Here is a 26,325-nt window from a genome sequence, read left to right as displayed (position 1 = left end):
TTGTTTAATATTTAACCCCATTTCTGGAAGGGGAATGGTAATGTCACCAATTTGGGGCTGCATGGACAGTGGTCATTAACGTGTGCAATTGGATGGTAAAAATAGCTGCCACTTATTTATCTCAATTATAATGAAGGAATTGTGTTTATGCAGAGCCCTGAGAAATTCTGGAGCCCAGTGTTTAATTTGTAATGAAAGAGGTGCTGGGGCTCAAGCAATTTTTTTATATTCATAAGTGACGCAGGAAGCCCAGGGGTGCTAGGGCTATGAATTGCCAAACCTCCAGGTGCTGAGGTTCAGCCATGGCACAAGTTGAGTGCTGCTGGGGTCTGATCCAGCCCACATGGCCCATTCATGGAGGTTTCATTTACTCATGAGAATAGTTCTTACTCATGCAAAGGTTGTGGGATCAGGCCTCAGGTCCCCCACAAAGGTGTTTGGGGACACAGCTTTGCTTTCTCCATTTACATGTTTGCCTAGATCCCTTTGATCGTAAGCCAGCTATTTCCCCCCAGAGAAAAAGCCTTGAATAGAACTCAGTTTCCACATGAAGAACAGGCTTAGAACAAGAATGGCCACATTCCTGCAAGTTTGGGAAACTGTAAAATGGAGGATGCAGCCCCACAGGCATTTCAGAGTTCCTGTTTTCATATACTATGTTCAGATGCTGCTGACCAGGAATTGGATCTCCCCTCAAAACAGTCTATCCAAAATCAGACTCCAGCTTGAGTGACCCATGACTGCAGACTGACTGCTCAGTTAAACCCCAGTTAGGGTGGTGGGTTGACAGTATTCTGCCAACCCAGTTCTGCTGGAAGATTAGTTTGACTAAATAAAATTGGTTATATGAAGCACCTGCTGTCTGCAGAAAGTTTCAATTTTATTGAAAGATAAAGTGCCCAAAGCCTGTAGAAGTGGTTTTCCACCAAAAAAGACTGAAGTATTTCAGCCAAAAATCAAAGTATCTCATTTGGACTGTGCCACTGCATTGCCTCCTGAGAAGTGTAGTTTGGTTGCCTCATGGTGCCATTCTCATCCACGTGTCAGATTTCCCTGCCAGGCTACATCTCCCATGATGCACCACAGCCTGACACACGTGATTCAACTACCTCATGAAGGGGGAAATTGTGGTGCATCATGGGAGATGTAGTATGACCAGTGAGCCAAGCTTATAGAGGAGAATGGGAATATGAGGCACCTGAACTACAACTCCCATAAAGCACTACAGCAGCATTTCCAAGTCAAAATATTTCAGGTTTTGATCAAAATCTTTTGACAAACTTCCCCAGCCCTCAGGAAGTCAAATATTTTACATGAAGAAAAAAAAAAGATACCAAACCATTTCCCCCATAACCACCTCTACCCCAGTGCTCTACATTTGGAATATCTGTCCAGCACATTCACTGTCTCTGGGGCTAGGTTTTGCGATCCTTACTTTTACATTGATTAGTACTCTGCCACACTGAGTATTCTCAGTGAAGACAGTAGGACTACTAAAGTACAACCCACTCTACAATTCAAAAGGTATTAGAATCTGGCCCTTAATTTAGATCAGGCTTCTACTAGTCAGACAGGCCTAAGCTGAGAAGTTTGAATCTAGACGGCAATACAAATTCAAATGCCTCCAGTGCTCACGTAGATTTGGATTTGGTGTTCCAGTTCAGCTCCTCAGAGAGGCTTGAAGCACAAAGTTCTGCTCTGACTCTGAATGGCTCCAAAAAGTTCATGTTTGTGTGGGGAAGGCAGGCTGGCTTTGATCCAATGGGTGCATCGCTAATAAGATTTGTGTGCACGTTTCTTGAATACTCAGGCTGGAGAAAAGGGAAAGAAAGGGGAGAGGGATAGCTCAGTGGTTTGAATATTGGCCTGCTAAACCCAGGGTTATGAGCTCAATCCTTGAGGGGGCCACTTAGGACCAAGTACTGATTTTGCCCTAGATCCCTACCACTGAAGGCAGTGGGGCTGGACTCAATGACCTTTCAGGGTCCCTTCCAGTTCTATGAGAAAAAGATATATCTTCATTTAAAAAAAAAAAAAAAAAGGATGGTATCCTCTCAAGTCCAAAGCGATCTGTTTGCTTTTCACCTCCCCACATAAATGCTGGAAAAACAGATGAAAAAGCCAGAATTGGTACTGCTGCCCAAACTAGCTGACTCACATCGTTGGAGTTACACCAATCACTGCAAGCCAGGGCTCTGCCATGAATCCACAGCCTCAGTTTTACTGGGGGTGGGGGATGTGATGTAGTGCTAAGAAAAAGGAGACAGTGTCTTTAGAGGCAACTGGTATGTGTGATATGTAATCACTGTGTGTTGGAATGTTGAGAGTGGTCTCTAGGCATGGGGTCTCAAACATGCCCAGTGCCAGTTCTCTGCAGAGAATTCCATCTCACACATTGAGAAGCGGCCAGTAGAGATAGTATTTACAGACAAAGCTGAAAGGTTGGAATTCAGGGTGGAGCAGACAGGCTATGCAGGGTGTGGGATACATAGAGAGAAGTTGCCAAGAAAACAAATTTCATTGCAGAAGATGTCCACTCCCTCCTTTCAATAGCAATGGCACAAGTGCTCCTTACCCAGGTTCGATCAACATTGCCACAGTGCTGTCACCATCAAAATATTCACTTGTATAGTGACTCAAGGAGTTTTTAAATCCAGCCCATTAAGAAGCAGTAGTCAGAGCACCAGAACACAACTCTCCCTGAAACACAAACAAAGGGGTGGCCTTAGACCTGGGATTCTCAAACTGGGGGTTAGGACCCTTCAGGGAGGTCATGAGGTTATTACATGGGGGTCCATGAGCTGTCAGCCTCCACCCCAAACCCTGCTTTGCCTCCAGCATTTATAATGGTGTTAAATATATTTTAGAAAAAGTGTTTTATAAGGGGGAGTCGCACTCAGAGGCTTGCTGTGTGAAAGGGATCATCAGTACAAAAGTTTGAGAACCACTGCCCTAGACAGCCTGGAGGGATGGCTGCCTACAGAACCATATTTAATGGGGAAGAAAGGGATGTTCCCCTGCAGGAAGAAGCCATCTGTCCAGAAGACCCCTGTGTTTCAACAGCTAATCCTGAAAGTCCAGGTCAAAGGAGCTCATCAGAAACAAGTTACCCAGGGGAGATGGCAAGGAATAAGGAGGCTAGGAAGAGAGGTGACCCATGGAATGGGTAGGCAAAGTCAGGTGAGGGACCTGCCATAGTTTGTTGATATCTGAGAAGTGGAGATGGGGAAGGAGTGGCATCAATAAAAATTCTTCACTTGGGGCACCAGTTCACCCAGAACGTCCCCTGAACAAAGAACATGGTGTTCTAATGATTAGCAAATTTCAAAACATTGGGAGGTCCAGTTTGTATAAATGCCTGCAAGTTCACCTGGCTCACCCAGAAGCTACCTGAATCCATGCAACAGTATGTAAATAAGGCCATGTCTACATGGTAAGTTGCTGCATAGACAGCCAGGGTGTGCACCTACAGCGGACCAGCTTGCTGCGCAGTAGCATCCCACACGGACACTGCTGCAATACACAAAAAATCCTGGATCATAAGCCAAACTGCACTCTGGGAGTTTCAATGCACTGTAGCCACATCCACATGGGATGTTACTATGCAGCAAGCTGGTCTGCTGCACATCCACCCGTCTTGCCATTGCCACACAGTAACTTGCCGTGTGGACAAGCCATTAGTCCGGTTCATTTCACAGCACAAGCACCACAGTCCTTTATCTATCCCTGGAGGATGAACCAACCTGGATAACAGAGCACACATCCCTCACCCCATCCCTGACCTGCAGGGCAGGGCAGTTCCTTGATATAGAGAGCATAGGCTTCCCTGCAGAGTTTTTAGTCCCTGCTTCTAGTTTGGCTGGAGTAGAGATGCAGGGAATTGAGATCACTAAATCTTAAGCAAGTGTCATTCACTTGAGTTTGAACAAGATTTAAGGTTGGTTCTAGCAGCATTGCCCATCCTCAATCTACAGACAGGATTTGCACCCAGGAACCAGAGATGTGTGTACCTGCATTAGGCGGGCAGGATCTTTCCAGATAGCAGAACAATCTGGCATGGTCTGAAAGTAAACTCTGCATCAGTTCAGACAGCTGAAAGAATCTGGCATTTGTCAGCCTACCATCTAAGTACTGCAGCCCCAATTCTAAGCTGCATCTTGAGTGTCACAGGTTAGGAGGTGCTGACCAGAGGAGGAGGGTAGGGACAAAGGTGGCTTCATGGGTGACTGCACAGCCCCCAGGTTAATTTAGAGCAGCACAGAGTCTCCATAGTACTGTGCACTATGGTTACAATCCTTCATGTCCCCCAACATGCCCCCAGCATCCCCCAGTCTTGGAGTTGGGATGGGGATTATGCAAGGACACATGGGCCTGAAGCAAGTCCTGCTCCAGAGGAAGTCTCCCTGAGGAGGGCTGCTGGGACTGCATGCAGGGACCAGAGTGGGGCAACATTCTGCCTATCCTCTATGAGGCATCGTGATCTAGAGGATAAAGCAGGGAATGGAGACAGGTGCCAGGGATTCCATTCACAGCTTTACTACTGACTTGCCATGTGATCTCAGGAGAGGCTAAAATTCCAGCAGTGGCCTCTGAGTTGTAGGTACCTCTGTTTGAGGGACTTGTTTATAAGAAGCCCTGAGAACACCCATAATTTCAGGCAGAATCCTTGGGAGCTAAGGCCCCCTCAGCTGGCTCAGGTTTAAGATAAGAGACCTCAGGAGATTTATTTAACCAGTCACAAGTTCAGATGTGACCAACTGCAAGTGCCCCAGCTAAGGCCAGTGTGGGCAAGACTTACAGATTCTAAAGAGTCAGGATGGGATTAAAAATTCTTACAAGGAGCACTAAATAGTACATGGTATTTTATTTATACGGCACCTTTGATCCAAGGCACGTACAAGGCAAAATACCTGGGCAGGTTTTATAAACACTCCTCCCCTCAGATAAATTTCAAGCAGTTAGAAATTCCAACAGTCACAAGCAACTTAGCAGAAACTCAAGTGCCAAAAGAAACTAAGAACGCACCACGGCGGACACAGAAGGGGTTAAGTGATTGCCATGGAGGGAGACACTCCAAAGATTGGACAGAGATCCCACAGTCCATGAGTGGAACAGAAACAGATGGCAGTAAAGGAAGACAAAACCCCCACCCACGCACATGGTAGAAGTGGTCACTTTGTTATTCTTACCAAGCCTTTCTGATCATTTAAGAACAAAGGGATACCCGACAAAGTTAAAAGGCAACAGATTTAAGACTGATAAAGGAAATGCCTTGTCACACAAAGCATAAGCCAGTCTGTGGAGCTCATTGCCATAAGATAGCAGTAGGATTTTAAAAAAGTACTCTGCATTTTACAGTGAATAAATGGGCAGCGTTACATTTGACAGACTGTATATGGGTACAAGTGCCCCTCACTTTGTGGAATAAAGTGGCAACCTACCAGAGGCAAGGCAGAAGCTTCCCTTATGGGCATGTTATTGCCTAATCATCTAGATGGAAACATTTCTATACTGCATATAGACAGATGGGAACTGACACCCAAGAGCCATGAAGCAAACTACAGAACCAGACGACCACTCCACACAGCTGGTGATCTCAAGCTAGGCATGATGGACGGCAGCATGACCCAGGGGCCAGGACACTGGAATGGCAGGTAGGACAGCTGAGGTGTAGGATAGCTTCTGCCACTGACCTGCTGTCTGTAGCTCTCAAAGCACTTCATAAAAGGCAGTAAATGGGATGATGATTTTAACCTTCCTTTGTAAAGTGCTTTGAGATCCTTGGAAGAGAAGCACTAACAGCTAGCTAAGTATTATTACAGGAGATAAATTCTCACTCCCCCTGGAAGCCAATTCACCACCAGCTATTAATGTCCTATCATACGTTTGATCATAGGATGGACTTATGCAGAAGTTCTTCTATAAATCAGGGTTGGGTCATGTTCCTCTTCTCAAGCAAGGAGGAGGGGTGTCACTCAGTGCATCCCCTCATGGCCAGGCATAATACAGCAGTTTCTCTGACACTAGCACCCCCTGTCAAGGCCATCCCCACATCTCAGCCCTCTGGCCAGGCCATTTATAGCTCCACCCCTTGTAGGATAATAAAGAATCCAATGAACAAACAGGCCAATGGCCTTATGCCAGGTCTTCAGCTCCAGTCCAGGTCCTATAATCCTTGCCCCAGCAGAGGATTACATCCCCCTTCTCAGGGGTCAGTCAGGGAACCCAGGGCCTCCCTCTACTCTGGGTTCCAGAGCAGGGACCATCTGTTAAGCAGAGAAGGTCTGTGTCTTCAGACTCACTACTGTTCTCCTGAGCCACCGCCTACCTTCATCTGCCTCCAGGCTCTTTTGGCAGAGCAACTCCTCCCAGTACTTTCTCCCCAGAGGATCTGGCTCCTGAGGCCACTTCCTAGCAGTCTAAGCCTGATGCAGAGTCCCCTGAGGCTCCATAGCAGCATACACTCCTTGGAGGCTTGGCCCCTGCAGCTACCCAAAAGGCCTTGCCCTAGGAACATTCTCCTCAGGAGCTGCCTTCTCACTGTGAGTCCCAGTGGCCTTTTATCATGTCCAGGTGCTTGTTAGCCAATTAGCCAACTGGGCAGTTAGTTACTTCCATATGAGCCAAAATGAGCTGTCCACCCTTAAAGAAGCCTTTATGGTAGCCTGACTTCCCTAAAAGGGGTCAGTTGGCCAACCAGACCCCCACCCCCACCCCTGACACACGTTGATGGTTTTCAGGCCTTCTTTCCTCATCTTTTGCATGATGATACTAGGACAGTACAGGATTTTCCCCTAGGATTCCCTTTGTAAAAACAATCATTCCTAAGTTCATAACTCAAGGGGAGTTTGGCTTCAGTAAGATCCTGGCCCATTTTGTTGGTCCTGCTAGAATGGTTCCCATAAATAGTTTTAATTAAAAAAAAAACGGAATATATTTTGGTTTTCAGCCAACATTTTTCAATTGTTGGGATTCCATGCCACCCCTCTAACTTGATCAAAATTAGACATTTCCCACAGAAATTTCCACTTTGGCAAAAAAAGCCATTTTTCATCAAAAATATTTTGAAGGCAAAATTTCAACCAATTCCAGTCCCAGTGCATGTGTTCATTCTCTATGCTCACACAGGGCACTGTGCCCACGCATGCATTCCCAACACGCACAGGATTAACTCTCGATCCTTTTGTGCCAACACACTGAGAGGCTCAGATTCACGCTTGCTGAGCCAAGGAGATGCAGATTCCCAGGCCAGGAAGGGCTGCTGCTCACCAGGGAGTGGGAGAGAGAGGGGAACATTGCTCAGCAAGAGAGAGTCTGGGGCTGGAGGTTCACCCTCCACTGCCCTTCCTCAGGGATACCGTTGGGATTGGACACCTTTATGTTCTGCCAGCAGCTCTGTTGTGAGGAAGCCCTGAGTCTGCCCGCAATTGATCGTCCTCCTTGGCCAGTGCCACATGATCTTGGGGTCGTACTGGCTGCCTGTGGGCCTCTTTGTGGAGAAGAATTTGCAGCAGCTTTGCTCCGGACCAGCCCTCCTCACTCCACCCCAGGTGGATTTTCTGCCATAGATGAGACCACCCTGGGATCTACACCTGCTTGCATGCTGTACACCCCTGGCCCAAAGTCTCCACTTTCCTGCATCCCATCTGATGAAGGCCCTGACAATCCCAGTCATTTTTAACACCAACACAGAAGCCTCTCAGTACTGGGCAGTGGACAGAACTCCCACCACCACAATCCTCCATGAAAATTCCTGGTAACACACATGCACAGCGGTAGACAGGTGTCCCAACCTTCTGGCCTCTGCCCACACAGCCTCTGAATTCAACTGATTGTGGAGGCTCTTCCGATTTGGAAATGTACACAGTGGACTACAAAGCAAGGTAAAAGGTAGATAATGAAGCTATTGAAATGCATTGCCTAGATTCCTAGAGTCTGATGCATGCACCTAGCATGTCCATGGTGACACCAGTAGCATTGCACTGCGGATATAGCTGTGACCTTCACCCAGGTTTCATAAGTAATCCTGGGCTGTACCTCTTGGTCTTGACAATGTCTCTCCTTCTCCACTGAGCGCTTGGCTGGATGGGCTCTCTCTGGAGCGATTACCACATCTGCTAGGGTGGGGCAAGATGAGGCATTTCCTGACACCTTCCTCCTTAATGAGTCACAGCAAAAAGCAAAGTCTTTCAAGAGGTTCTTCTTAACGAGGTGACTGAATTGTGATCCCGATACAGAGGTGCACAGACCCTCTAGCCAGCTTGGAAATCCATCTCTGATGGCCACTCAGGAGAGATGCCCTGGACTTTGTTCCCACACTGCTTCCTTAAGCACTAGTCATCAGGCCAGATCCTCAGCTGGTGTAACTTGACTTGCATGGAACTAGGCTATTATATACAAGCTGAGGATCTGGCTCATTGGCACTTGGCTGCCCCAACTTAACAAGTGTAAACCTTCTGCCTGTCTGAGTTGGCAGCAACAAGGGCGGGGTTCAGGATCTAGGGGTTCCGTTTCAATAACACAACGCAAAACCGGCTCGAGCCCCCACCCAGTGACCTGGGACAATTCCATACCACCCCCCGGGTGCCTCTAAGAGGCGATGCTTCCCCTCTCGCAAGCAGAGAGTCTGAGTGTAGCAAAAGCCTTTTAATAAAGGAGGGAAACAATGCAGCATTATGTTGGGGAAACACCACAAACAGGATTCATAATACAAACCACGAGCAAAAGACCCACCCCCAAGTAAGTCTGGCAGTGTCCTTTTCCCCTCAGGGTCTTAAGTACACTAACCCAACAGTCACCCCACCCACAGTTTCTGTTCTTAGTCAGAGCACCCCCAGAGTTCAGAAGTTCATCTGCAGAGTTTACCTCCCAACCTAGACAGAAGTAGGGGGAGGTATGGGGGCATCTTACATGCTCCGCTACTTGGGTCGACAGCCAATTGCCACGCCTCGCCATGGGGTTCTGCTGCAGACTTCACCGCCAACTGCACCTGACCGCCAGACGTCCTGCTGGCCACGCCCCTCCACCAGCCTCCCTACTGGCCGCTCCTCTCCACTAGCCACTCCTCTCAGCTAGCTATCCTGCTAGCTGTCCACCAATATGTCTTTAGCCCCCCCCCCCCGCCCCCTCCCACACTTAACACAGCTCTCAGAGATTTCTGCTCTTAGTAACTTCAGCTCTTTAGAGATTTCAGCTGTCAGTAGGGGAGCCTCAGTGCTGGTGCACTCAGAACCACTAGTCCAAAATAAGTCTAATGCTTAGACTTAAATATCAATGATTTCAGCTCTGCAGCATGTAACAAGACTCTTAATGGAGTCAACGTTAGCTCTGTTATTACACAGTGGAGAGAAGAGGGGTTAAAGTGGTGTTTAGTGCCCTCAGAAGGGGCCCAAACTATCTAGTACACATACATGTCCCAAGCCTGTCACTGGGAACCCATGTCCATTGCCTAGCAAGTGGTACTTTGTTGAGAGCGAGTCCCTCCGTCATAAAATGCCAAGTACAGTTCTACTGTCCTTGATTCACATAACCAGGATAACAACACTTTATTACTCCTGCCCCAATAACAAATAGACTGGGGATCCCACAGCAGCCAAAGTGACCATTTGGGCAAGCAGTCCCATCATGCTAGGCGGGGTGGGTGTCCCCATGCAAACAAGATCAGCCCCGAAGTCCTTTTCCATAGTTCACCACCAGATGTCAGGGTAGAGCCCATCCTGACTCTGCTTACATCAGCAAGCATATAACACTGCACAGTTCTGAGGAAGGCTCCCAGAATTCAAAATGACCTTGATACCTTGGAGAATTTGGTCTGAAATCAACAAGGTGAAATTCAGTAGAAACAAGTGCAAAGTATTACACTTAGGAAGCGAAAATCAAAGGCACAAGTACAAAATGGGGAATAACTGGCCCCCTCGTGCACCCCAACCCTCTGCCCCAGCCTAGAGCCTGCACCCAAACTCCTTCCCAGAGCCCACACCCCTACCCCAGCCTGGTGAAAGTGAGTGAGGGTCGGGGAGAACGAGTGATGGAAGGAGGGGGGATGGAATGAGCAGGGGACGGGGCCTCAGAAAAGGGGCAGGACAGGGGCATGGTCTCATGGAAGGGGCAGGACAGGGGACAGGGCAAGGGTCTTTGGGTTTGCACGATTAGACAGTTGGCAACCTTACCAGGCAGGCATGTGGAAGCCCAAGCAATGCCAGAAGAGCATGCTCATTGACTGTTCTGCCATGAGGCCTGGAATTGCTGTCAGTGGGCCTGCTGCTGAGGCCTCATCTGAAGTACTGTGTCCATCCAGTACTTGTTGTGGGCGCCACACTTTAAGAAGGATGTGGACAAATTGGAGAGTCCAGAGGAGAGCAACAAAAATGATAAAAAGTTTAGAAAACCCGACCTATGAGGAAAGGTTAAAACAACTGGGCATGTTTAGTATTGTGAAAAGAAGAGTGAGGAGGGATAAGTAGTAATGGGTTTCATCTTTAGCGAGGGAGATTTAGGTTAGATATTATGAGAAACCTTTCTAGCTCTAAGGGCAGCTAAGCTCTGGAATAGGCTTCCAAGGGAGATGTGGAATCCCTGTACCAGAGGTTTTTAAGAACAGGTTGGACAAACACCTGTCAGGGATGGTCTAGGTATAATTGGTCCTGCCTGAGCTCAGGGGGATGGACTAGATGACCTCTCAAGGTCTGTCGTACATGTCTGTGATTCCAAGGAACATTTATATTTTAGCTACACGTGATAAACAGGACTAATAAGAAAATCTAATAGATGTGTTAGTGATGTTGGAGTTTGGAACAACAGATCTCCTTTCAAATCTGCTTGTTGGCTACTGTAGCAGGGTGGACCTGGCTCCTGCCCGGAGGGGCTTGAAATGCTGCCTGCCAGGGCTTGAGAGGCGTGGCTCTGCAAAGTGGCCACAGCTGGGGCCACGCCCCAAACTGAAGCCCTGGGGCTTATAAGAGGGCAGGGAAGCCAGAGCCCAGACAGTCTCTCTCTGGCTTCAGAGAGGGATGGGCCTGGCTGCTTATGAGCAGAGGTAAAATACCTGGGTGAAGCAGGGCTGGGAACAGGCTGAGGAGCTAGGGAAGCTCCAGCCTAGAAAGCCCCAGGCTGCGGCCTAGCAAAGGGCCAAAGGTACTGGGAGTTGCAGAGGGCAGCCCAGGGGTAGGACAAAGCAGCAGGTCCAAACCCCTTTTGCCTGTGATGAGTGGGCTGATACTGCAGTCTGCCCCAGGGTGTGGGGCTAGACCATGACTGTCAGTGGCCACTACTGAGGCAAAGTGGGGATAGCAGGGTGGGGGTTCCCCTGGGAGGGGGAGACCCAATTATAGTGAAAGGGGCACCGGGTCCTGGGAGGGACACAGGGCCGATAGGAAAAAGGGGGGATCACCGGCCTGCAGAGGGCGCTCCGGGCTGAAAGAGAGCGAATTCCCCAGAAAAACCAGCAGGAGGCGCCGCGGCGGTGAGTAGCCCGGTTACAGCTACAAATACATCACACTATATTCATTGCTTCCCGGGAGTGAGAACAGAGAGATATTGTAGCCCCATTGCAATAACATGCACTACAGACCCAAACTGGGGTGCATTCCAGACCACCGTTATCCATCACAGCCTCATTCCTTCCACTGCAACTAAGGCCTCATCATAGCATCCCCAAGCAATTGTCTCTTGTTTGGGCTCAAGGTGACCACAGAGCTTCTGCAAAGAGCCAGCTGTATTCCTGGGAGGAGACAGCCCAAGAAGGTGAAAAGAGAGGGCTAAGGTGGCTTCAGGACACCTTTTTGTCTTCCTGATTCCAGGCCTGGCTCAGGGTCTGCCTGGTCCCCAGTACAAGTTAGAGCAGTCCCTCAGGCTTCCTCTATGCCAGCTTTGAATGGCCCTCTGCACCCTGGTCTACTGGCCCAGACTAGCCAGAGTGCTCTGGTCAACTCTCTCCCCCAGCCATGTCCCTATGCTAGGGACTGCGGGGGATTGGCGCAGAGCTGTTATGCCATCTCTATGCTAGCTCAAGAGCCCCCTGTGCTGAGGGCATTCTCTAAGGACCATTTTCACCAGCTATCATCTCCATGGCATAAAAAGGGCTGGTTTTACAGAGAGTTGGAGCCTACCCGTTTACATGTTTATCTCTGTCACAGGTGCTCTGGCTGTGCCCATCATCCCTATGCTAACATCCCATTGCAACACTATTCCATTTTCCATCTTACCTGCTTGCAAAGTGATTAGAACATGGTCACCTGGACCTCTTCAGGGTCTCCACTTCCTTTTGAGCTCATAGCCCTTTGACCTCAGCTGGAGAAGTCCAGAAAGCCATGGAAATGCCGCACCAAGTAGGCTGAGGAGAATGAGCTGAACACTCGTCAGCTGAAGGTTTAGAGGAGGAGGGATGAACTGTGAGTTCTGTGCTGGGGTTGGAAGCACAGCAAGAGACGTCCGCAGAGATTTAACAGTGCGGGGATGACTGGATGAAGAATTATCCCTTAGAGGATTGTCTATAACTAAATCCATTTAGAATAAAAATTGACGCTGGTAGCCTTAAAGGGAAATCTGTAACCACAGTCAGCATTGAGCTGGAGTTGTCCCTGCAGAAATGAGGATCTAGGAATAAGAGCTCAGTTCTAAGATGCTGTGGTTCAAATTGGAGAGTCCAGAGGAGAGCAACAAAAATGATAAAAGTTTAGAAAACCCGACCTATGAGGAAAGGTTAAAACAACTGGGCATGTTTAGTATTGTGAAAAGAAGAGTGAGGAGGGATAAGTAGTAATGGGTTTCATCTTTAGCGAGGAGATTTAGGTTAGATATTATGAGAAACCTTTCTAGCTCTAAGGGCAGCTAAGCTCTGGAATAGGCTTCCAAGGGAGATGTGGAATCCCTGTACCAGAGGTTTTTAAGAACAGGTTGGACAAACACCTGTCAGGGATGGTCTAGGTATAATTGGTCCTGCCTGAGCTCAGGGGGATGGACTAGATGACCTCTCAAGGTCTGTCGTACATGTCTGTGATTCCAAGGAACATTTATATTTTAGCTACACGTGATAAACAGGACTAATAAGAAAATCTAATAGATGTGTTAGTGATGTTGGAGTTTGGAACAACAGATCTCCTTTCAAATCTGCTTGTTGGCTACTGTAGCAGGGTGGACCTGGCTCCTGCCGGAGGGGCTTGAAATGCTGCCTGCCAGGGCTTGAGAGGCGTGGCTCTGCAAAGTGGCCACAGCTGGGGCCACGCCCCAAACTGAAGCCCTGGGGCTTATAAGAGGGCAGGGAAGCCAGAGCCCAGACAGTCTCTCTCTGGCTTCAGAGAGGGATGGGCCTGGCTGCTTATGAGCAGAGGTAAAATACCTGGGTGAAGCAGGGCTGGGAACAGGCTGAGGAGCTAGGGAAGCTCCAGCCTGGAAAGCCCCAGGCTGCGGCCTAGCAAAGGGCCAAAGGTACTGGGAGTTGCAGAGGGCAGCCCAGGGGTAGGACAAAGCAGCAGGTCCAAACCCCTTTTGCCTGTGATGAGTGGGCTGATACTGCAGTCTGCCCCAGGGTGTGGGGCTAGACCATGACTGTCAGTGGCCACTACTGAGGCACAGTGGGGATAGCAGGGTGGGGTTCCCCTGGGAGGAGACCCAATTATAGTGAAAGGGGCACCGGGTCCTGGGAGGGACACAGGGCCGATAGGAAAAGGGGATCACCGGCCTGCAGAGGCGCTCCGGGCTGAAAGAGAGCGAATTCCCAGAAAAACCAGCAGGAGGCGCCGCGGCGGTGAGTAGCCCGGTTACAGCTACAAATACATCACACTATATTCATTGCTTCCCGGGAGTGAGAACAGAGAGATATTGTAGCCCCATTGCAATAACATGCACTACAGACCCAAACTGGGGTGCATTCCAGACCACCGTTATCCATCACAGCCTCATTCCTTCCACTGCAACTAAGGCCTCATCATAGCATCCCCAAGCAATTGTCTCTTGTTTGGGCTCAAGGTGACCACAGAGCTTCTGCAAAGAGCCAGCTGTATTCCTGGGAGGAGACAGCCCAAGAAGGTGAAAAGAGAGGGCTAAGGTGGCTTCAGGACACCTTTTGTCTTCCTGATTCCAGGCCTGGCTCAGGGTCTGCCTGGTCCCCAGTACAAGTTAGAGCAGTCCCTCAGGCTTCCTCTATGCCAGCTTTGAATGGCCCTCTGCACCCTGGTCTACTGGCCCAGACTAGCCAGAGTGCTCTGGTCAACTCTCTCCCCCAGCCATGTCCCTATGCTAGGGACTGCGGGGGATTGGCGCAGAGCTGTTATGCCATCTCTATGCTAGCTCAAGAGCCCCCTGTGCTGAGGGCATTCTCTAAGGACCATTTTCACCAGCTATCATCTCCATGGCATAAAAAGGGCTGGTTTTACAGAGAGTTGGAGCCTACCCGTTTACATGTTTATCTCTGTCACAGGTGCTCTGGCTGTGCCCATCATCCCTATGCTAACATCCCATTGCAACACTATTCCATTTTCCATCTTACCTGCTTGCAAAGTGATTAGAACATGGTCACCTGGACCTCTTCAGGGTCTCCACTTCCTTTTGAGCTCATAGCCCTTTGACCTCAGCTGGAGAAGTCCAGAAAGCCATGGAAATGCCGCACCAAGTAGGCTGAGGAGAATGAGCTGAACACTCGTCAGCTGAAGGTTTAGAGGAGGAGGGATGAACTGTGAGTTCTGTGCTGGGGTTGGAAGCACAGCAAGAGACGTCCGCAGAGATTTAACAGTGCGGGGATGACTGGATGAAGAATTATCCCTTAGAGGATTGTCTATAACTAAATCCATTTAGAATAAAAATTGACGCTGGTAGCCTTAAAGGGAAATCTGTAACCACAGTCAGCATTGAGCTGGAGTTGTCCCTGCAGAAATGAGGATCTAGGAATAAGAGCTCAGTTCTAAGATGCTGTGGTTCATTCAACGGTTGGGCCAGTAGTGAAAGGCAGCAATGGAAATGAATGTATTGAACATAGATGGCCAGTGCGGATACTGGATACTGTGGAGCCAGCACAGGAGGAATAGATTCGACAAAGGGTTATGAAGTTTTCCTGAGCTTCAGTGAGTAAATGTTCAGAGCCAAATTCTGATCTCATTTACACCACTGTGGAGCCAGAATAACTCTTCTGACTTCCATTTCATTACTCTGAACTGACACAGTGTAATCCCCGGCCCTTTAGATGAAATTCATCCTTGGTGTCAATTCACTGACTTCAGGTACACCAGGGATGACTCGGACCCATATAAAACTAGATGTCATGGTCTGCTTTGACTCAGCCTTCAAGCCCAGGCAGCATCATGTGGTTTGCATTGGTTCTCTCTCACTGAGGGGTTTCCCCAACCTCCACACCAGGCCTTGGGGTTTTTTTCACCATGTTTGAGCTTAACGATCTCCTTCCTCTCCAGCCTGGAGCCCACCATTTTAATTCTGAGCCCCTGAACTCATGTGCCTGGGAACATGGGGCTGATCCAGCAACAGGGAGTGGGGGAGAGAAGCCATCCCCAAGGTTGCATCACTGTATTGGCTATCAGGTGCTTGTACGCAATGAGACACTGTTTTTCTCCCACAGCATTTTGGAGCTCCAGTAGGCCAGGAGTCAGATCCCTAAGGCTGCTCCAAAACTTGTGTGCAGATGTCACTGAGTCCCACCAAGCCATAGGCAACACCATAATCCTTATTCGTTCACATCCCTAGTGCACATTAGCCCACAGAGTGAGGAACAAAAGCATCTCCTGACTCCTGTGCACCTATGCCACAGCACTGGTACTAAGCCACTGACCCACACAGTGAAGGGCCCAAATGTAAGCATAAGACATCACTTTGCTACACACCCCTAGTGTGTATAACACAAACACCACAAGCCATTGCTTGGAGCTCTGTGCCTTTGAGAGCCGTGCAGTCTGCATGAACTTGGCAAGTCATGGAAGCCATCCAAAGCATGACCAACCCTCCAGCAGACTGGGGTCTCCTGCGTGATAAGGCCACCCCCATATGTCCTGTTGCACACACCAAGCCACTGAAAGGAACAAGTCCAGTTTCCATCTCTTGTTCTCAGTCCCCCTGCTCAGACGTTAGCGTGCTGAGGGTGTGGGGTGGTACGTGGGGAGTGTGGGAAGTGGGTTTGTGGCTTTCTTACAGATAGAACTCTTGATTTGCATAACCACCCTGGAAACACTCCCCAGCACTGGAAATTCTTAGCATGCCAAACGACAACTGTTTCTCCATTGAGGATGCAGGCGTGGGAGCTTGAGACGATTGTTAGGTTTGATTCACAGGGTTTTCAAATCCTTGGTTGGAAAGTGCTACCGGAAGACAAAGCATTATTAATTTACAAGGCTGTAATACATTAACTGTCACTAAGGTCCCCTGCTGCCTTGGTACTAGACAGAAATCAATTGTGATGTTTTCAGGTGTGAAAGATGGCAAGTTGGACTCGGGCAATTAACTCGGTGGGCCCAGGAAATCTCCCTTGTTTGTTCTGCCTTCATGCTTCTCAATCTTCAGGCCTGTGCTCTCTGGTTTACCCTGTCCTGCCAGAAGAAGATCCTCCCTGAGCTGTGCACAGCTTGCTGAGAGAGGATTCCCATATACTGTATATTGCCTGGTCCAGTCCAAAGGGATCATTTGCCTGCGGTAGGTTTGGCTGGTTAGGTTTGCTCCCCTCCCCACAAAGAGCCTGAGGCTGCACTTCACTGAGCACCCTCAACTCTCCTTATAGCTGTCACTCAGCACCTCTATGGATTGGGCCCAAAGATTTGTAGTGTGTTACATACACTCATGGCCTGTGAGTGCACCACTGGATTGGGGAGGCTAGCCCCCAACTCTGCCCCTTCCGCCCAAGGCCCCGCCCCTTCCACACTCCCCGCCGGAGCCCAGACCCCCCCACACTGCAGCTGCTGGCCCTTGCCCCGGGCTAGCACCCCCAGGCCCAGAGCCGGGTGGCCAGGCAGCGCGGCCCCAACCTCCGCAGCCCCGCAGCACCAGGAGAGCAGGCAGTGCAGCCCCAGCTGGGGCCATAGCACAGGGAAAGAGACACCTGCAGAGAGGGAAGCAGGAGGGGAACAGGGGCCTGGTCTACACACGGAAATCGGTATAGGGCGTATTACGTTTAAAACCGAAAACCACACAACAGGAGATACATTATTATCGATTTTTATTGATTTTAATGGCTCTACTCCCACTCCTCCTCACTGCGCGCTAGTATCGGTATTAACATATCGGATTAACATATGTGGTTTAGGGTTAGGTGGGTATTTGGTATTGGCTATGAGCTATCCCACAGTGCAGTGCACCACCGACATCTGAACAATCTGATGCTGATGCAGGATAGACAAAAAAGAGAAAAAAAACTTTTGAATATTTCCTGTTTGCCCAGCTGGAGCGGAGCTCCGATCAGCACGTGGCGTGCGATGCAGTCAAAAAAAAAAAAAAAGAGCTCCCCATGGACCATGCAGATGTGTGATCGCTGTAGGGCAGGCAAATCTCTATCAGTCAGCGCTTACAGAAGAGAGATGAAGAATCCTTTTTAAAATAAAATCTCCAGACCAGACCATAACCAGACAGCGCACTGCAGCGTGAGCGTGAACGGAAAGCGAGCCAAAAAATCATGGATGCTCATGGACTGGGGAGGACTGCTATCTATCCACAGTTTTCTGCAGCCTGAAAATGTTGCATTCTTGGCTGAGCTCCAAATGCTTCTAGGGTCTGCCAATGGGTGGCTGATGGTACAAAATGAATGAAATCATCCTCATCATCAGCCTCAGCTGATGGTACAAAAGGACTGGTAACCGTCCTGGTACAAAAGACTGTAGCCATGATCATCCTGGCTAGTAACCATCTCTGCTGTCATGCAAAAGCAAAAGCAAGCTCCATGATTGCCATGCTATGGCATCTGCCAGGTATAATTCTGTTTTTTAAAAAAGTTTATTATGCAAATTCGGAATAATCCCGTAGTGTAGACGTACCCTGGGAGCAGAGTGTGGGTGGGGCCACACTGGCTGTTTGGGCCTATGATAACCAATACCCACTGCCCATGACTCCTTCTCCCCCTTTTCAGTTAGCTTCATTCTCTGCATCCCATGTTGCTTGGCTCTAGTTTCCTCTTCTTCCTCCTCCTCCTCCTCCTCTCCACCCTGGGGATGATTTCTTCCCTTTCCACCCGTCTCTGGCTTGGCAGCACCTCACACTATTTGTTCGGTTCCTCTCCAGGTAGGGGAGTGACGTCACCTCCTGTTAACACCTCAAATCCCCTCTTTCATTGCAAAATGCTGGCTAATGAAATAGTTCTCTCTCTAGCTAGCTCCATGTGCCAGCCTCACTCTGTCACTGGCAGCCAACGTGGAATGAGATAGCTGACTACAGACTAGGGGCACTGGAAAAGGACAAGCAGGAGCTCTGTGTTCACTAAACCAGCTTGTGGCATGCTCATTTCTCTTGTCAGGATTGCTGCTGATTATTTGTTAATCAAGCACTAGCAATGGAGTCAATGCTGTGTATGGAGTCAATGCTGTGGGGAAAGATGGAGAGGCAGATCCTCAGTTGGTGTAAATTGTCACAGGCCCCCAGCCTCAGCATTTACGCTATCCATTCTCATCCCTATGTTAATGTTAAGGGGAGGTTAAAGCACTGGCAGGAGACCTGCATTCCCACCTCTCCCACAGACTGCCTGGCAGGCCATGGTCAAGTGACTTTGGCCCAGATCCTCACAGGTACTTAGGCTCCTAACTTCCACTGAAATCAGCAAAAGACTTAGAGGCTCGGGCCCATTATTGCTCAGTGACTCAGTTTCCCCATCTGGAAAATGGAAGTAATGTTTACCTACCTCACAGGGGTCTGGTGAGACTAAGATTTCGCTGGGAAGTGCTCCGAGCTCCTCTGATGGAAGATATTGTAGGAGAAAGAAGTATTATTTATTATAAGCAAACCCACATGAACCGGTCTTTAACACACCTGCTCATATACTGCTACCCTATTTACATATGTAGATTGCTGGTACCTCCAGATGTGGAAATAAAGACTTAGCCACATAGAACAGATATATGGGAGCATCCCCATCCAATATGTTCAAGTCCTAGTTAGCTGCTCAGTAGAGCTGGCAGAGCAGGTTTCACTATCCTTCTACATTAGCACTACCACTGGTACCTATCTATGTCCACTCTTAGGGGTAGTTCACAAGCCAGCTGCCTTCAGTGTGGTGGCACAAGTCACTTTTCACAGTACCAGGAGAGAGGCATGTTATGGTGTGATACTAGATAGCTAGTTGCCCCTGGGTTTAGCATGTGATTACTGTGGAGTAACCCCAAAATGCAGCAGTTTGCAATAATGCAGTAAATACCTTGGTTGAGCGTTTCACCGCAGACTAGGAGATATAGACACATCTCCTTCATACACCCCCTTTCTCGGTCTCACCCCCATGCAGATCCCGGGGTCCCTGCAGGGCTCTCTGAGGTCTGGAGAAGAAGGGGAAATGGGGCAATGGGGTTAGTTGATGCTCCCTTTCATGTGAGAGGGGAGAGATCGGTGCATAGAGAGGCAAGAGGTCCAGTGTTTAGGGCACTAGCCTAGGACTCGGGAGGGATGGGTTTGAGTCCTTGCTCCACCCCAGACTTGCTCTGTGACCTTGGGCAAGTCACCTCGTCTCTCTGTGACTCAGCGCCCCATCTGCATTCCGGGGACAATAGCATCCAAGGGCGTTGGGAGGATGGCTACAGGAAAGACCGTGAGGTGCTCAGATACTGCGATGGCGCAATAGACCACTCAGAGGCCCCTCTATGCACAGCCCTGTGGGGCACATTCCCCCACCTCGCACCCGGAGAGGGCACCCATGGGACAGTCCTGAGGCTGCCAAGGCCTGCATTTTTCCAGCGTTGGGCAGCGCAGGGAGTGCATGCCAAGGTTACACAGCCAAGGTGACTTTAAATTATTAATTAACAGGAGTGTTAAAAGAGGCCATAGGTACAGCATACATACACCCATCAGCACGCCTGCTCCCTGGAGGAACCTTGGGGCTCTCTTAAAAGGATCTGAATTTAATTCAGATCAACAGGCAGCTCTTTGGAGCTCATGTTTTCCTGCCAACGAATGAGCCTATAGCCAAAGTGTCCTTTGGCCTGTCAGAGTCATTCATTATCCCACCTCTCCCTGAGCTGTATGGGGGGGAGGCTGCCTGGGCCACGTTTGGCAGTTTGGCAGCCTTGAATGATTGGCAATGCTGGGGAGAAGGCGCAGACTCTCAGCTCGTAGGAGAATCCCCTGGAAAGTCTGATGAGGAATGTGACACTAGGGCTGCTGCCATGAACTTCTGTATCAGCTTTCAGCCACGGGGCCCCCAGCCCTTTCCTAGCACTCGGCTGCTAGGGCGAGGGTGGTCGGAGAACCTGTACAGAACAGAACTGGAGACATTAAGGCCAGAGTCTCATTTCTATTACCCCTCTTTGCACTGCCCAATTGATGTAAGGGGGCGCGAGTGCGAATGAAAATCAGCCCCTTTAGGTACGTCTATACAGCAAAAAAAACCAACCTCACAGCAGCAGGTCTCAGAACCTGGGTCAGGCTCATGCTACAGTGCTAAAAATAGCCACGGAGCTGTTCCAGCTCCAGCTGGAGCTTGGGCTCTGAAATCCACTCTCCAGGTGTCTACACGGCTGTTTTGGTACCGTAATGGAAGCCCCACAAGCCCGGTCTGTAGACCCGGGCTCCAAGCCTCACTGCTGTGCCGTTTGGGTTTTTTTGCTGTGCACATGTACCCTTAGTGAGTGAAGCCTCTCAGCTTCTCAGTGTGGTAGATCGAGACCATTGTCCTCATCCAGACAGGCCATGAGGAACAGGCAGAGTAAGGACAGAAATCTCAGACAAGCTGCTCCTGTTCGGTGCCCAACTTGCCACCACTTTGGCTGCTCTTCAGCGGAACTAAGCACCCGCAACTCCAACTGAACTCAGTGGGCGCTGTGGATGCTCAGCACCCCTCAGAAGTTGTCTCTGTCTGGGGCTCACACCCAGTGAACAAATCCCTTGCCTCTGTGGAAAACATAGCCGTTACCAATTTGCCCACAGTCACATTCTGCATCAAATGAGTGACATCACTGAGAGCAGGCCCCATCCCCCGCTCTAACCACTCGACTGTTCTGCCTACCAAGCAACCACGCCTGACCAGTTCGGACACCTGCATCCCACACAGTGCACAGAGAATGGGCCTAATTCTGATCTCCTGTGCACTGGTGCACGCCTGGATGAACTGCCCTGATATCAGTGGAGTTACAGGATCGGTACGCCAAATCTTGCACTGACTTGCCCTCGGGACCTAACCAGTGTTGGATTCGGCCCTGATTAGGGCTACACAATCCTGTATTCGTTTGTTTAATCTCACATGGCAGCAAAATCCAGACAGAACAGTTGCTCAATTATACACACACTCCATTTTGTGGAAGCAAGACTCCGTGATCTATTTCCTCCATTTTTCAGTTAAAAAGAACTTGTCATTGTGACGTTTCCTTAGATTTTGTTTTATAAAGGTTTTAAAAAACTCAAGATCAGCATGAAGTGTTTAGTTTTGGGTTGAGTGAAACATTGCACTCAACCTACAACTTTTTAAGAACATAAGAACGGCCACACTGGGTCAGACCAAAGGGCCCTCTAGCCTAGTATCCTGTCTACCGACAGTGGCCAATGCCAGGTGCCCCAGAGGGGGTGAACAGAACAGGTGATCATCAAGTGAGCCATCCCCTGTTGCCCATTCCTAGCGCCTGGCAAATAAAGCCTATTTTCCAAATTTTTCAGAATTGCCAGGGAACTGAAAAATAATCAGTTACACAGCTCTAATCGCCACTTGTTTTGCTAGGCACATTCTGGGGGCTCAATCTCTAGCCATTCCCTGCCTCTGTTAACAACAGGACGGCAATAGCCTGGAATGCTTAATTCCTGTGCTAGTGGCTGTAGTAAGCCCTGACCTTCACTCACACACACGCACACAGAGATTTATATTGCTCATCATCACGTTTAGTAACCTCTGCTCTGCTCCAGGCAAAAGCAGACTGGGGAATTGCATGTAGCTCCGCCTGTGTCAGTGACATGTGTGGTAGGTAAGCACCACCTTCTCTGGGAGAGCCCTACCCAGTTTAGTGGGAGAACTCACACCCCTGGAGTAGTGACAGAGCAGGACTGGAGGCAGCTGCAAGTTTCCCTGTTCCTTCCTTCCCAAACAGTGCACTGTACCTGAAGGATCTAGCAGCAACCTCCTTTAGCCAGCTGGGGAAGGAGCTGGCAGCCAGCATTTTGCACTGAGGCAGCTGCTAGCACCAGGGAAATCACGATGAACTCTCTCTTCAGGAAAAGAAACAAAGGGAAGTACAGCCCCTCGGCACAGAAGAAGAGGTGAGTACTTTGTGTTCCTTCATACTAGGCTACTGGCATTGCCAGCCATTGCAGCCTGTAGAAGTCAGGCTCTCCTTGAGCTGGGAAGATGCAGATTATAAAGTGGAAAGGTAACGATTAGCAGTTCCTACGTGTTCCTTGGAGAGAGTAGAACCAAGCAGATCTGTAGCCAGGCTTCAGAGCAAGAGCCCGGCGAGCAGGTGCTAGCAGGGCATCTGAGAGGTGCAAAGACCACAGACGCACAGCAGAGAGAGCGTTACTTTGCATGCAGCTTTTCTGGGGTTGCCCAGTGTTAGGCCAGTAGAACTGGCGCTGCTGTTTCCTTTGGCTTCCCTGCTTTTCAAAATAGTGCTCGTTGGGGTTGTCGGCACATTCCAGAATTTAATCTCTCCAGGGTGTGGCCACACCTCTGTGTCTCCCCTTCCCTCCCGCAATGCTGCCATGCACCTTATTTACGTCTCCTTGAAAGGGCCAATTCCAAGGCAGAAGAACATGTCTCGATGTGTCCAGCTTAAAACATCAACCCACGCTGATTAATTTGATAAACAAGAAGTAATGTATTCCGTGCACAGGGGGCCGGTGCCAAAAGGAGACACCCACTGGGCGCTGTGCCAGCTCTGGCCAGCGGGCAAGGGAACGCCAGAGGCCGAGCTATTAGGATGCTGCACAGTGCTACCAGGGCAAGTGCTGCAAATGTTCGGTGGCCCCCATGGGGAAGTTTAAAGGGCCCGATCCTGTGAGGGGCTGACTGTCCTCAAACACCCATTGATTTCAATAGGAGCTGAAGGTGTTCTGCACTTCACAGGATCAGGCCCTAATCCCTTGGCAGAGAGTCTGGCTAGAACAGGGGCGGGCAAACTTTTTGGCCTAAGGGTCTCATCGGGTTTTGTAAATTGTATGGAGGGCTGGTTAGGGGAGGGGGTCGTGGCCCGGCCCCCACCTCCTATCTGCCCACTCCCGGGACTCCTGCCCCATCCAACCCCCCCTGTTCCCTGATGGCCCCTCTGGGACCCCTGTCCCCTCACTGCCCCCAGACCCCCACCGCCCCATCCAACCCCTCCTCTAATTCCTGACAGCCCCAGGACCCCTGCCCCATCCAACCCCCCCTGTTCCCTGATGACCCCTGTCCCCTCACTGCTCCCAGACCCCCACCGCCCCATCCAACCCCTCCTCTAATTCCTCACAGCCCCGGGACCCCTGCCCCATCCAACCCTCCCTGTTCCCTGACGACCCCTGTCCCCTCACTGCTCCCAGACCCCCACCGCCCCATCTAACCCCTCCTCTAATTCCTGACAGCCCTGGGACCCCTGCCCCATCCAACCACCCCGTCTCCCTATCCCCTGATTGCCCCGACACCCCATCCAACCCCCGCTCCTTCCTGACTACCTCCCTGGGACCCCTGCTCCCATTCAACCCTGTTTCCCCCCCAACCACCAGCCACACCCCCGCCCCCGACCACCACCCCAAACTCTCCTGCCCTCTATCCAATCCCCCCTGCTCCCTGCCCCCTTCCCATGCTGCCTGGAGCACTGGTGGCTGGTGGTGCTACAGCCACGACGCCTCTGCCACCACGCAGCGGAGCACCAGGTCAGGCGCTCACAGCCCCACCGCCCAGAGCACCGCGCCAGCGGTGGAGTGAGCGAGCTGAGGCTGCGGGTGAGGGGGAACAACAGCAGAGAGGCCGGGGGCGAGGCTCCCGGGCCAGGAGCTCGGGGGCTGGGCAGGACAGTCCCGCAGGCCGTAGTTTGCTAGAAGCACCTATTAGCAATGAACTGTGCCTGTTAGGACATACTGGACCCCTGTGGTAAACAGGCCCGTGGATGGATTATCCAGTCTCTACGGGGGATAGGCAAATGCCCCCTTGGAGAGCAAAGCTCTGTCTAGGGTAGAGAGCCAACCTGTTGCTGACACCCATCATCAGCCATCCAGCTAGTGGTGGAAACAGTTTATCCATGAGAACAGATGGCACAAAGCACCTGCCACCCCATTACAGAGCAGCTTGCTTGGATTGCATCCGAGGCTCTTTTCTCCATGAGGTCTTGTTAGCTAATCTATCCCCCTCTCAGTCCTTTTTGTTAGTTACTCAGCCCTTGTGCCATGATCCCCAGCAGTGACAGAGCTTGTCCCATCCTCTGTGATGATCAGGCCCACGGCTGTGGGGCAAGCCTCTTTGGGAATGTTGATTTGGGAGCAACAGGTGAATTACATCTGCCAGGACCTAACCCTGCCTCCACTCTATTATTCCACTCCTTCCCCATCTAGGATCCCCACCACCTTCTAATAGTCCCCCGTGCAGGAGCCCTGCCACCCTCCACCCACAATCAGCTCCACCCTCTGCTCCCAGCTCCAGGACCTTCTCCCCCAGCAGCCCCCTCTTTGCTAACAATGATCTCTCTCTTTTCTCCATACACCCTCCCTCTAATCTGGAGCTCCTCCAGGAGCTCAGAGAAACCTCTTATCTCTCCCACCTCCTGCATCCCTGGGTACATTCAGAATTTCCATGCTAGTGGAGATGACATTCCTGATCACTCCTAACAAACCCCCAGAGAAAACTGAAAGAGAAGTTGGCCTGATTCCTCTGCAAAGTTGAATGGAAACTCTTTTGTTGTGTTGCTGTTTTTGGAATTGTTAAAGGTTTCCCTGACGTGCTCCTTTGATCAAACTCTGGTGAGATCCAACAAGCATGTCATCTGTGTGAGTTGGTTTCTTTTTTAAAGGATCAGTTATGAAGAGGCATCTAGGGTGGAGACTTGGAAAAGGCCTCTGTGTTTGTGTTATACTCAGTCTCCTTCATTAACTCAAACACACCCACTTCAAAATGAATGGGAAGGAACCAGCTGAAAAACACACTCTTGGCAGCTTGAGTTACACCGTGCTCCCACAGGCCTGGCAAGCCAGAAGGCCACAGCTAGCCAGGTGCTAAGTTATAATATCCAGATGAAAAATGGAATCAAGACAGAGCCAAGCAAGAGAATCAGGTGCTAGGGGTTAACATTTCCAAAGGGCCTTTGGGGGGAGTTTACACCAGCAAAAATGAACTGCAGGTGCAAATCAGAGTACTTGCACCTCTACTTATCCTGATTTGCCCCCACAGGCAGGTAATTAGAGGTGGAAAGAACCAGATCTGCACCGATAGCTGAACTGGGGGTAGAGAAATGTGTGTGGAAATTGCAAGCAGAAAGGAAGCCCCTGTTTTGATAAGAGGTCCGTAAGTGACACCCAGCAGCAGAGATATTAGCAGGGGAAGTGATGCAGCTTTGGAACTGCAAATTAAATACCACCTCTCTCTGGTGATTTTATTTTTCTCCTGAATATATTATGCAACTTCAGAGGGGAGATGCTGCTCATGTGATGTACTGAGCACACCAAGAAAGAGCTTGTTGGACAGCAGGGCTAGGCAGAGTGGATCTATAAGGGAAAAGACGTCCTGCCTGAGTGGAAGGGACAGGAGATAGACGTAAATGGAGAGACAGTGTTGTTCAGAGGGATGGCAAGATAGTAGAGCTCAGTCACAGCCGGTGAGCTGACCAACAGCAGCCATTAAATTCTAGGCTGATTGCTGCTTCTGTGGTTGAGGGAAGCAAGGTGACATTTTTTCCCTTTCTATTGCAATTAACCCACACTTGACAAAGTACCTCTGCTTTTAGCTCGTAATGGGGTCAGCATGCAGCAAGTGAAGTTCTCTTGCCAGGTACAAAATATGATAAAGGCTAGATCCGAAGGTATCTTTACTCCTTCAGAATCCATGGACTTGAAGGCCAATTTTGCCTGCATAATGGCTTTGGGATTTTTCCCCATTTTTTATATCTCTGATTATAAACAAGTGAATGTGTTAAAGCTGTAGAAGGCTGAGGGGGAACAGGGTTAAATAGAGTTCAGGTGTTCCTCCATGCACAGTGGAAACGATGCTAAAATTCCCAAGAGCCAAGGTTAGGCTGCTGTGAAGGCTGAATGATTCAT

General features: G+C 49.9%; 1 protein-coding gene and 2 long non-coding RNA genes across 3 annotated transcripts in view; 1 reads left to right on the top strand and 2 right to left on the bottom strand.

Annotated features, from left to right (window-relative positions):
• Positions 1 to 26,325, bottom strand: part of LOC120373359 — a 47,901-nt gene that overhangs the window by 10,350 nt on the left and 11,226 nt on the right. Inside the window, exons 2-3 of the long non-coding RNA XR_005585508.1 lie at positions 19,331 to 19,445; positions 18,818 to 18,868 (exon numbers count right to left, since the gene is read on the bottom strand). This is a non-coding gene — a long non-coding RNA (uncharacterized LOC120373359). The remainder of the gene's footprint in view (positions 1 to 18,817; positions 18,869 to 19,330; positions 19,446 to 26,325) is intronic.
• LOC120373358 lies at positions 687 to 6,513 on the bottom strand. Its single transcript, XR_005585507.1, has 3 exons — positions 6,329 to 6,513; positions 2,576 to 2,700; positions 687 to 1,811 (listed from the first exon to the last, which is right to left on the bottom strand). It is a non-coding gene; the product is annotated as an uncharacterized LOC120373358 (long non-coding RNA).
• PPL (periplakin) overlaps positions 22,153 to 26,325 on the top strand; it is a 53,595-nt gene continuing 49,422 nt past the window's right edge. Inside the window, exon 1 of the mRNA XM_039491704.1 lies at positions 22,153 to 22,365. Within this exon, the coding sequence (XP_039347638.1) occupies positions 22,304 to 22,365 (62 nt within the window). The 5' untranslated portion in view covers positions 22,153 to 22,303. The remainder of the gene's footprint in view (positions 22,366 to 26,325) is intronic.

This window comes from Mauremys reevesii, linkage group 10 (genome assembly GCF_016161935.1).
Source record: "Mauremys reevesii isolate NIE-2019 linkage group 10, ASM1616193v1, whole genome shotgun sequence".
NCBI lineage: Eukaryota > Metazoa > Chordata > Testudines > Geoemydidae > Mauremys > Mauremys reevesii.
This window is presented reverse-complemented; position numbering and strand designations above follow the sequence as displayed.